The sequence below is a fragment of the Diabrotica undecimpunctata genome, chromosome 1 (assembly GCF_040954645.1).
Source record: "Diabrotica undecimpunctata isolate CICGRU chromosome 1, icDiaUnde3, whole genome shotgun sequence".
NCBI classification, from domain to species: Eukaryota; Metazoa; Arthropoda; class Insecta; order Coleoptera; family Chrysomelidae; genus Diabrotica; species Diabrotica undecimpunctata.
This window is the reverse complement of record NC_092803.1, coordinates 92,032,811-92,045,398: the sequence shown is the minus strand read 5'-3', so window position 1 is coordinate 92,045,398 and position 12,588 is coordinate 92,032,811. Positions and strand designations below refer to the sequence as shown.

The window sequence follows — 12,588 nt, the reverse complement described above, 5'->3', positions numbered from 1 at the left end:
ACTTCTATGTATTTCTGCCACTTTCAAACCCCCATCAATGAATAATTCATTGACAATCCAGACAACTATTGTCTGCTAGTACTAGCCCTGAGGTAGTGACTCTCAATCTTTGGAATTGATTCGATATGATCCTTTACTGCTTGTATAACTTAAGGTTCCAATATACATTATTTTCCTTGTTTTTCTCGTTGATCACGTAGAATAAAGCCATCATTCTGAGCTTTGCCGTAGATAACAGTCCGTATAATCCGTTGTGTGATACACAGTGTTGATTAGAAAAAATTTACAGACCCGTATCTCTTTATTCGCATTAAGAAAGTTATATGCAGTGTTTTGTTTTCTGTCGTTCATTTTGTTAGTATTTATACGGCGGTAAGCACATTTTAGTCTTCTTGTACACGCTTTTAAAAAACTCCAGTACACTCCAACTCCCAGTAAAACTCAAAAGATTTCTATCCTTTTTTGGTCAGAAAATTTTGCAGCACAGGACAACCGAGATTTTGAGGTCCATGTAGGTCCCATTGTTTCACCTTGATTTAGTTTTTTAGTCTTTACTTAGATATACGTTTGACCAGAGTTGTTCAATCGCTTATTAACATTATTTTTCTAGGTTGTTAGATTACGCGTTCGCTTTCTGCTTCTAGGTTGCGCTGGTTGGTTATACTCGTGAACAAGACTCTCATTATTAGAATTATTGTTTTCTGCAGGATTATCACTGTAACTGCTACTTGAGTTACCACTGGAACTACTACTGGAGCTACTGTTAGAATTGCTACTGGAGCTACTGGATGAAGACGATCTTGAACGAGGACCTGGCCTGTATTCATCTCCTGAATCAGTGCCGGAAAAATCGCCTATTGGTCATTACCCTCTTTTCATACGTTTCATTAGTGGCAAATAAAATAGACGGAGAGTTACCGGGGTTGTCTAAGGTAGTATCATCCTGCTCTGGAGTAGTCATTTTTGGTTCATCTAGATTGGATGGTGATACTTGATCCTCGGAGTTTGTATTATGAGACAATGTATTTTTGGTTTAGAATATGGTATCCTTGTAGAGTTGGCTACATTTTGAACATCAACCGGGTTTTCATTGCCATTTGAAAGTGTAAGTAGCATAAGGTTTTTGCTGTTGGTTCACACAAAAAAAGCAGAATACAAAATAATGATAACAAATAGGTAATCAAAAAATATGATAACAAAATAAATGATTGATTTATCTAGATTATGATTTTTAATTACCACGAAATAATTACTTATTAGATTGCTTAAAGGCAGTGGCGGCTGTCCCTTTAGTGCATTTTTGCGCCAAATCACCGCATTAATAATACTAATGGGGTATTAATAATTCATAATAACTAATAATAAAGCAGCCTGGGGCTGCCAGGCGTTTTATGGAACTGATTACAAAGAACACCATGACTAAGTAGGAAACATTTTTCGCCAATAATCTGACTGATGTGTGACAGTGTGTTCACAGATCAACCAGTGGCACATAATAGACGGATCTCATAATAGTTAATCAAACTACTAGACAAACAACACTACTTGATGTGACGATAACTAACAATAACAACTTGAGTGTTAATATAACGAAAAAATCGCCACGTACAGAGATATGTTAATACAAATAAGGAGACAATGGAGAATGGAAAGTACTCAGACGATACCTATCATTAACTCTACTACTGGAGTTATTCCTAAAAGCCTCTTAGAGAACATAAAACAGCTGGGTCTTAATGAACATCTCTATAAGATCATACAAAAAACAGTACTTCTCTCAACATCTAGATGCGTAAGAAAATTTTTGGGAGATACTCCGACGTACCAAGTTACCTAGGGCTCGATAATACGGAAAGAGTCCCATCATAGCTTAAGGATACTCCTTTTGATACCATAGGTATCTGAGATGAGTGAATTTTACCCTTAGAGGGAGTGTGAGCTGTATGGTTAAATCTGAATACAAATAATAATTATAATACAATTTCAATCGAAACAAATAACTACTTAAAAATAGTAGTGAGAATATAATTATAATATAATACTAATACACATAGTAGGAAAAAATAAGAAAATCGATAAAATAATAATATTGTCTTAAAATTAGCGGAACCGCCGATTTCTCAATTTAACGCAGGAGTGTAAATCAAAATCTAAACATCTAACATCAACTAAACAACTCATTTAAAAATTAGTGATAAAAGATATCATAATTATATCTTCTCACCAAGTCGGAACAATTATATTAACTAAAAACATTAATTCTACTATACTGGAGCAATACCGTCTTAAGTGTTAATCTAACGTTTAAAGATTGGGGAAACAACGGCACTACTTCCCTACACAAGTATCATTATTGCTCCAAAAACATAAAAATAAATTGTCACAATTACCTTAGTAACGTTGTAGCTCCAGGAGAGTTCTCGTGCCCCCTGCAACTGCGGGCCGGGCGCAACTGACCAATGTAACGTTTCTCCTAGTGCCGTCCAGATTCGCATCAAAACTGTAACGACACTAGTGTCCTCATTAGGAAAGTAAGATTAGGAGTATTTTCTCATAGTTCAGTTGTGACAAAAATTACTTAAGTGACGTTATTGCACCGTAGGCGTAGGTGCAATGTATTCCATACCATATAAAAGTACCATATCATATTGTTTAATTTAGCACTTACTGATTGGCTACAACTAATCCCAGTTTTAAATGTAACTTCTTGCAATTTTAAATAGCTTCTGTGTTTGTTTCTTCCGAAACTCTATTTCATTTTCCAACGAATAAATACGTCAGCTGTCTAACTACTAGAAAATTTAAAGAAACTTTAGAAGTATGTTAATTCAACTTAATAACGTAACTTCACAGCTGGATTTATTTTTAATTTATTTGTTTCATTTTAGCCAATTCGTTAGACCAGAAGCTACCTCAACTGTTGGCAAGAAATACCTAAATGAAGATTGTAAAAGATCTTCTATGCTACGAGGACGTACTTGTAGAGGTAAACTACGCGATACAATTCTAGATTGGGAGGACAGTTTACCGGAATATGATTTGGAAATGTCCGATTATCATTCCAGGTATAGTATTTATTGACTTGCAATTTATTATTTATTAAAAAATTTGGTTTAAAATATACATACAAATTTATACATTATTACTATTAGTGGCTTTACAACAAATTTACTAACTCGCTAATATTTATATTCTGGATGGGTTTATTCAAATTCTTTTTAGGTAATTTAATCGCCCGTTTTCATGATAAATTAAATCAATATTATAACCTTTAAACGTACATAACCTTAAATTTTCCGCTAAGTTCCTAAAACAGTTTTAGGATTATAAGTAAGATAAGTATTCTTATTACCTCTTAAAGAGTATCTTATCATTTATTCATGATACCCACGGAACACTGTACCAGCTTGTACAGGTCTAGAGGATGGGGACCATTTGTTGTTGGAGTCATTTGATAGTCTTCGAGACTATTAAATGTGCTTGTCGCCTGAGATCTAATGTCTCGTAGTCATGCATGTTGACAGTTTCAGGACCTCTGTTAAAGTCTGTAGCTTAATTGTCCATGAAACAGTCCCATTCTGTGCAGTACCGTTTGACTGACGCAAGTTCAGTAAGGATCAGGAAGCCTGTTATGACTCTGTTGATTGTGCTTGTTTTCCACAGTACTTATTAGCACATTTTTGTCCAATATACATTTTGCTATGTGCTTGACCTGTTGATTCCCAATTGGTGCTTATCTCAGTGAGAATTATGTTGCCAGTGAATCCAGGCTTAGAGGCTAGCGGTTTACCCCTAAAAACACGCTAAGAAATGGAATATAACGACTAAACTTTTTTTGCTGTTCTAGAGACCAAGTCTGCACCCGACCACTCTGCAGTTTTCAACCCGTCTGTGTACCAGATTTAACACGGCAGTCTGCGTCGAGTCTTTCCTCTGTCTAATCCCTGTCGTGGGAGTGGGTATGGATTTGAGTACCCTATGATCATAAATTATCATCAGTTCGGTATCCCTGATTTTATATAAGTTGTTACTATGTCTTAATCATTGCGATCTGTTCTCATTCTTGCCTCATTCCTTTTTACCACGTGCAATGGAGGGAGGTCCACATAAACACACACACACACACACACACACGCACCGCACCCCACCACACCACACCACACCACACACAAATTTTACCGAGTGAGTTCGACGGAAGTACAGGCAAACTTTTTTTTTTTTTTTTTTTTTTTTTTTTTTGGAATGAGGTGGAAAGGTTCAAAACCGACTAGGGAAGGTGTCCCTAGTACTGTTGGATTCGTTCCAGAGAGGAAAACATGCTAGGGCATACAGTCCAGAGTATGGACTATATGTACCGCATGCCCCCTGACCAGTCGCCTACCAACTAAAACCACCCCCTCTTCGACGCGGGATATCCCCGGACGAGTTCATTAGAGAACGAAACATGGGGATATCCTGCGCTGCCTGAAAGATACGTTCTCAGATGATGTCTTAAGTTATCCTATGCTGCTTGCCTAGGAGCGGCCAGCACATAGGGGAAGGTCCGGTTCCTGATTCGGAACAATAATTCAAGGACTAGTAGTTATTGGGAAAGGCAGTATACGTCCTTTGAAGATCATGGTTGACTATGGACTATGTGATATGAAAGGAGTCTGTATGTATCTGGAACAATTGGATAGAGAAGAAGGGGACTATCGTTCCTAAAGAATTCAGAGGACTTCTAACATCCTGATCAAGCTTTATTCGGAATAGTAGAGTACCCTGAAGAGTAGGGGTATGTGTACCTATGTTGCGTCTGCTATGCTGATTCGGCGGTATCCACGTACGTATCGCGTATGAGTTAGAAGGGAGAAAAAGGTTCTAAGTGGTCCCTTATGTGGTGCGAGAGGAGACCCTCCTCACCCATCTTGTTCGACTCTTTCCAGGATGGTCTTTCGTTTCATAATTTGCGTGATCTGGTCTATTATAAATTCAAAGTTTTGTTTACTATGCAACGCTATATGTATAATATTATTGGGCCTTATATCCCCTAACCTATTCCGCAGCCTATTTTGTTCTTGGGCGAAAACATTGCACCGAAAGATGCAATGCTCCGCGTCGTCTCTCTCATGACATGTAGAGCACCTATCATCGTTGGTTTTCTTTATTTTAAATGTGTAAGACCTGAAAGACCCATGTCCTGTCAAAAATTGTGTAAAATAGTAATTTACCCGCTTAAATTTGCAGTTGTACCACGCAACCACATCTGGGATTAGCGTTTTTGTCCATTGAGCTTTCGTAATCTGTGCCTCCCATTCCGTTTGTCATTCTGTTAATATCTGCTCTCGTATGGTCGCCCTTACCAGAGGTAAGTGGCCATTCCGGTTTTCGTATAGCATCTGCCGTTCCTTGGCTAGGAGATGGATGGGGATCGTACCTGCTATTGTCTGTAGGGCTATAGTAGAAGTGGTTCTGTACGCGCTTATGACTTTGAGTAGGGGTTTACGTTGTGCTCTTGTTATCATATCTTTATATTTTTGATATCTTAGTACATCTATCCAGACGGGGGTTCCGTATAGGAGGGTCGATTGTACAATATGTAGATATAGTCTTCTCTTGATGCTGCTTGGACCTCCTATATTAGGTGTTATTCTCTGGATGGCTGCTGTTTGTTTGTCCGCCTTCTTAACCACTCTCGAAAGATGTTTCGTAAATCTTAAGCCTCTGTCCAAATCAATGCCTAAATATTTAGCACAGTTCGTTGGTCTTAGCTCATTGCTACCTAGTTGAAAGATCAGATCTGGCCCATTTCTTGGAGCCTTCAGAATGACCACCTCGGTCTTGCTGCCTGCGAGTTCTAGGTCATTATTTTTCATCCACCTATTTACCTTGTTAAAACAGTCGTTTATCGTATCTACAATTTCCCAATACATGTCACTAATCGTTAAGATAGCTAGATCGTCAGCGTAGGCTATTGCTATGCTATCTCTGCCGTAGTCGATGTCCAGTACCCCATTGTAAAGTATATTCCATAATGTCGGGCCTAGTACGGATCCTTGCGGTACGCCAGCTGTTAATCGAATCTCTGCGTTTCTAGCCACTGACACATATCTGTCGGTTAAGTATCTTTTTATAATGTTTATTAAATATCCCGACACGTCTGCAGTTTCCAATTTTCGTATGATGTGTGCCCAGTTGGCGGAGTTAAAGGCATTCTTCACATCAAACATTATCAAAGCGGTCCATCTTCTTCTTGTGGTCTTAACAGTGTCCGTAATATGCTTAACCGCATCTACCGCCGATTTTGCTTTTCTAAATCCGTACTGTCTAGTCGAGATAATGTCCTTTTCTCTCAACTCCTCTTCAAGGCGATTTTTGACGATATTCTCATAGAGTTTCCCTAAACAGTCAAGGAGGCATATTGGCCGATAAGAACTGGCTTCGTCCGGATCTTTACCGGGTTTAAGTATTAATGTGAGTCGCGCACGCTTGAGCTCGTCAGGGAATTCTTGTGTTGTAAGCAGCTGATTGAAGATTTTTATAACCGCTTCCGGTTGTAATGTGGTTAATAATTTTATCGCCTCTGGTGGCACACGGTCTGGTCCAGGAGATTTACCTACTTTGATGGACTCTGCGGCTCTGGTGAGTTCTGCGAGACTGACGCCATTCGGACAGGTATGTTTATTTTGTACGAAGTGTGTGTTCTGCTTTGAGGGAAAAAGGGTATTCGCAATTTCCCTTCTTTTATCATCGCACAGTTTGTACGGGGTCTCTGACCTCAGCGTTTTGGTGGCTATTCTATATGCATCACCCTATACATCGTTCTCCAGCGCCTCGCACAGGTTTTTCCAACATGTGCGCTTAGCCCTGTTAATCGTCTTTTTTAACTCATTTTTGGCGCTTTTATACTCGTCCTTTATCTGCTGGGTCCTATTCCTCTGCGCGATTCGCCTAAGTCTAAGGCATTCTGTCCGTTTTTGCTGTATTTCGTCATTCCACCAGTATGGTACAGTATATGTGACATATTTGTTATTACTGCTCGACTTGTGTGCTCGTATTATTGCATTTCTAAGGGTGGGAAAGTCGGTAGCTTCTTCTTGTAAGTTTCTGGTCTGTTCAGCAAATCTTACTTTATTGAAAGCGAGTGTTCTTCTGCCGTTCCTAGTTGTGACCTTTGTTCCTATCTCGAAGGAGATGTACTTATGAAAAGTAAACATGTTCTCGTCTAATACATCCCAATTTGTAATTTTGTTTGCATAATTATTTGATGCTAGGGTAATATCTATGTGACTCCGTGATTCTCCTCTTTCGAAAGTGTGTTTACCGTTGTTTAACACTACCAAGTCGGACGATGAAATCCATTCGTTCCATAATTCCCCCCTATTGTCATTTCTTGGGGACCCCCATAGAATGGATTTGGCGTTTATGTCACCAACGATTATGAAGTATTTTTCTACAAGTGACGCCTCAATAATACTATCTACCTTATCTTGGTATTGTGTAGTGTTAATGTTTGGAGAAATGTAACAGGCTATTATTGCCACATCATTCAAATTGATCTTGATAAATCCTTCCTTCTTAGTGACCTTTTTTATATGCACACTCTTATTCACCAAGTAGACGGCAACATCTGATCGTGTGTCGGCAACCCAACCAAATTTTTTAACGATGTTTTTATTTGGTTCAGGGACTATAATGATATCTGCTTTTATCTCCAAGGCTTTCGCATGTATCAGGTCGTGTGCCACCTTGGCCCGTCCGATGTTTACTTGCAGTATCTTTAATCTTTTTAACCCGTTCGAAGCCATTTTTAGAGTCTATACCACTAGCCAGTAAGGTCACATGGTGAGGGGGGTTCCTTACGTCTATCCGCACAAATCTATGACGCTACCCTGAGGGGATAGTGTCTGAGGGGTGGAGGCAGTTGGGTCTCCGTCCGAAGAAGGAGGGGGCGGAGTAGGCGAACGAGTGGGGGGTTTGACCCGTGCGATATCTCCCGCGGCACTGTCGCAAAGAGAGCTAAACTGCTCCATAAGTGTAGAGTGGGCAGCCCCATTGAATACCTGATCATCCACTCTCCTCAATTCCTCTGCGGAGGGAGATGGGTCCGTAGGCCTCTCGGTCAAGTTTACCTCATTGTTCTCGGGTACCTCTTGGGCAATTTCCATGCTGGTGACCTCTGTCGTTGGGGGAGGCTGATGCGCCTGTGGGGGAAGGGCCTCGATGTTTCTATTTTGCTCCGCCATCCTTGCTCTCTGTAGAGCCTCGCGGAAGGCCGCGCACTTGCCGCTACCTATCCGATGCTGCTCATTACATACAACGCAGTGCTCATTTTCCTTACATGTATTAAAAGTATGGCCTTCTTTTCCGCATCTATGGCAGAGCCCGGTACGATCCGGGCCATCACATCTCGCAACGTCGTGCTGGTAGCTCCAGCAGCGTTGGCATCTCCTAACGACATATCTTCGCTCCACTTCACACCGTGCAAGGCCAACCTTCAGGTGTCCTAGGTCTAGTATCCGCCTTGCCGCTTGCGCGGTAAGGATGACCGTGGCTGCCTTGGTGTTGTTGCGCATAGGGCGGATCTGCTTTATAGCGAAGTTTGGCTCCCATCTGCCGATTTCTCTTTGAATAGCAAGCTTAATGTGCTCCTCCTCCGTGTTCGCCGTCATGCCTCTTAAGTGAATAATGGCCTGCTTTTCAGTTCCCACGAGTTTAGCTGTCAGTCCACTCTCCTTATTCGCTATCACGTTTTTGATCATTGAGGCCGCCCCCTGGTCCTTATCTATTGTTATCAACAGATTTCCGTCTCTCGTGCTACGTAGACTTCGGATTGCTTCTTTAGCTTGCGTGTCTCCTACTGCTTTTTCCACCCCCTCCAGAAGTTGTGAGTAGGTTGAGTCTTTTTTGGATACAATGAATCCATATGTAGGCCTCTCTCGCCGCGTAGCCGTGGTGTAGATCTGTACCGTCGTACCTTTAGTGTTAGTGAATATCACTTCAGCCATCTTGCGTAGTTCAACCACTTGCATGTAACTAACATGGTGCAGAGCCACCGAGTCCTCCTGTTTTATCTCGTCTCTGACACGCTCAAGAGCGTGCCAGAGTTGCTCGGGTGTGCTGGCCAACAGCTTGATAACTTTCTCTACTTTAGTCCTTCTCTCCCCTCCCCTTCTTACAGTAGTAGAATTTTCCAACACCTCGAAGTCTCCTTCGAGGGTTGGTAAGTCTGGGTACCTGTCTCGATACAATCTCTGTATGGAGAACATCATTTTAGGGTCGTTAGGTTCCAGGGCTACGACCTTTATATTACATTTAGAGTCCAGCGGGTTCAGAACTTCGATCGTTGTTTTCTTGAAGACCTTCTCGGGCCAGTCGTAGAGAGCGTGCCTCTGGAAGTCAGCAAAAGTGTTAACTCCCTCGAGACTCGTCACCCTGACTGCCCTGGGAGGGCCATGCCACGCGTCCGTCTGGGTGCCACATTCCGCAGTCGCGGGTTTCTGAGCTATTGAACTGGCATCAGCGTCCACCTGCGTGTCCGTGTCTACCATCATTTTTTCTATAGGTTCAGTCGAATTTATGTGTAGCCACTTCTTGAAGTGCTCCATTTTTTGGAGGGCATGCCTCTTGATCAGATGCCTATAGAGTTCCTTAATAGGTCTCGCCGTATTTGGGAACTCCTGAATTAATCCTGTAAATCTGCTAAATTGTTTTCCCAAATCTTCTAGGTAATCTAATAGTTCCACAGCCTCACTGCATGTCTTCTTTTTGTAGGTTTCTTTCTCAAACTTGTCGTAAGATGCTTTTCTTTTTAATATATTTTCGTCAGGAAGAGAATTAATTCTCCTCCTGGCGTAGTCTGTATGCCTTCCCGATTTGCCGCTCGGGTCGCCCGCGGTTTTTGTAAAAAAATTCGGTATCATTTGGATCCCACGAGTAGCTAGGGAATGGGTTTTTCCGCCACCACAGAGCCCCGCATGTGATGGTAAGGCTGTTTACAACGGGGGTTCGCCAGGTGCCCCGAGGGAACCGTTCATGGCCACGTATCGTGTGGTCATCCATCCTTCAGCACGGTATCTAACACCTTAGATTCCGGATTTTTTCCCGCTGGTTTACTCCGTCGGATTTTTGGCCAGGTTTTCTCCTGTGGAATGTGGGGGAAAAGGAGCAGTACATTTGGGTCTGGGGAGGAAGACGTCGCAATTGGGAGTGATTGCAGCGCCTTTTAGCGTCCGGAGGCGAAGTCCGGCGTCCACCCGGTGCAACGGCTCCGGACGCTGGACTGTTCTTGGTTTCACTGACCGTGCTCCCCACACAATATAAGGGACCAAGGTCAGTTACTCGACCCTCCCACCAATCGCCGAGGTAAAAAATACAGTCCGGGAGGGAAGTACAGGCAAACTACAACTCTTCTTAGACGCGCTTGAACTTTTAAAGAAAATAGCAGTAGGACATGAGGAAACAGCGATAACCCTCATAAAAACAAGACTAACAAATAAAGCTAAAAATTTAATAACCACAGAAGGCACTAACTTAGGTATACAGGCAAAACTGAAGAGAGAACTAAAAAGTGACACCACGAAAATGGTGATAGTTAAACTCGGAAAAAGGAAACAGTGGCATACATAGCAGTGAAAATACCAGGAGATTTGGCTAAGAAATACACAACCGTGGCAATAGTGCCTACAATGAAACGTAATGCAGCACAGACAAAACCAAGCTAATATTAGAGGGAGGCAAAATTTTTATCGATAGACACAACAGAAGACAACGCACATGGAAGAGTGTTAAATTATAGAACATACTTTAACAACAAAAAAGGAAAATTTCAGCACAAAAGGATATCATAATGGATATGACAAGTGGAGAAGACCAAATTTCTCTCAACAAGACGCTTTAACAAGAGATCACCGTCCACCGTACAGACAATTCAATAATCAAGCAAATAGAGGAAATTCAAGAGGATTCAACGGAAATGTACGATTATTAGAACTAGAAGGTAGTCAGCAGAAATCTAAAAACCCACAGTTGGGGTTTTGAACAACCAATATAAGACGGATGAACAGATGACAGAATTAGAGTACTCTATCTACAACTTCGACTTAAACCTAACAAACTTCGTAAGGATAAAAACAGGAATCTTAGGACGAGTAAATACATTTATTATAGACACAGGAGCGGATATTTCAATACTTAAATGCACACAAGACTTTATGCGAGAACATGTAAGACCAAATACAAAAGCAAGAATAAAAGGAGTAACCCGAGGAGAACTACAAACAACGGGAGAAATCGAAACTACGCTAGACGTAAGTCGCAATCTTTTTGTTCATACCTTCCAATTGGTAGAAAACAACTTTCCTATTCCAACGGAATAAATATTAGACTACGCGAATTTAAAAATACACATCAAGAATGATAGAAACTATTACATCAGTACAAATATTTTGGATACTGTAGACGATAACACAATTTTATTACCACCCAGATGTGAAGTTTACAGAACAGTTCAATATTTTATTGACCTTCCAAAGAATTAGTTTGTAAGCACTTTTTGAAATTATCTTTATTATATCTATTATGAAACACACATATATATCTAATATAGACAATGTAAATTTAAAACAAACTATCTTTAAATTGAAATTCTTATGACACTAATTAAATTATATAGACAATGTAAATTTAAAACAAACTATCTTTAACTTGAAATTCTTATGACACTAAATAAATTATATTAACAAAATTTGGTACCTTTTCTGTCACTGAATGCCTAAATGAAAGTGTTTTTTACAATAAAGATTTTAATCACCACTCAATGTCTTCGTTGTCAGCCTCGGTTATCTTTCTTTTGTAAACTTGCCTTGCCAAATACACCACAATGTTTTAATTATCAGCTTCCACCATTTTAGAATATTTTTCTTCTTAATAGTATTTATAAATCAGTAAAATATTGTTCTTTCTTCTTTTCTATTTATTCTTCTTTCTAATAATCTTTTTTTTCTTCCAATCTCAAATCACCATATGTTAACTCCAATCCAATATACATTAACTCCAATAAATATATCTACAATCATAATATACAATATATATATATATATATATATATATATATATATATATATATATATATATATATTACCATAATTTTTAATCTTCAATAATATTCTCTTTATTCTGTTTCTTAATCTTCATTGAACTTACTATATTGAACATCTGGACCTTCTGACTGACTATCTTGAAAATCTGACTGACTGACTGACTTTCTGACCTTACTATCTTAAAATTACTGAACAACTGACCATCACTATATTGAAAATATGACCGACTGACTCTTTTGAATCCAAATCACATCATATTTATATCATTTTTTCTATTCACGAATGTTCTTGAAAAAATATTTGTTCGAATGTTTTCTATTTCATAGACATAACCATGTTCGCGAAGATTCTACCGTGAACAAAGGTTACATTTTGTCTATTGACGTCCCGCTTTAACATTTCTAGATAGTTCCTTCCCATTCTATATAGAAGATTACTATTCTAACTAAAATTCTATCGAGAATTTTATGGAAATTTAGGCTTTTCAGATCAGAATACAAATTTACAT

At 39.8% G+C, this 12,588-nt stretch overlaps 1 protein-coding gene across 2 annotated transcripts in view; it reads left to right on the top strand.

Annotated features, from left to right (window-relative positions):
* The window catches only part of Sirt6 (sirtuin 6), a 336,907-nt gene that overhangs the window by 237,568 nt on the left and 86,751 nt on the right, over nucleotides 1-12,588 (top strand). For both annotated transcript variants that reach the window (XM_072545222.1, XM_072545230.1), the window contains one exon: nucleotides 2,889-3,065. In XM_072545222.1, coding sequence (XP_072401323.1) covers nucleotides 2,889-3,065 — 177 coding nt within the window. The remainder of the gene's footprint in view (nucleotides 1-2,888; nucleotides 3,066-12,588) is intronic.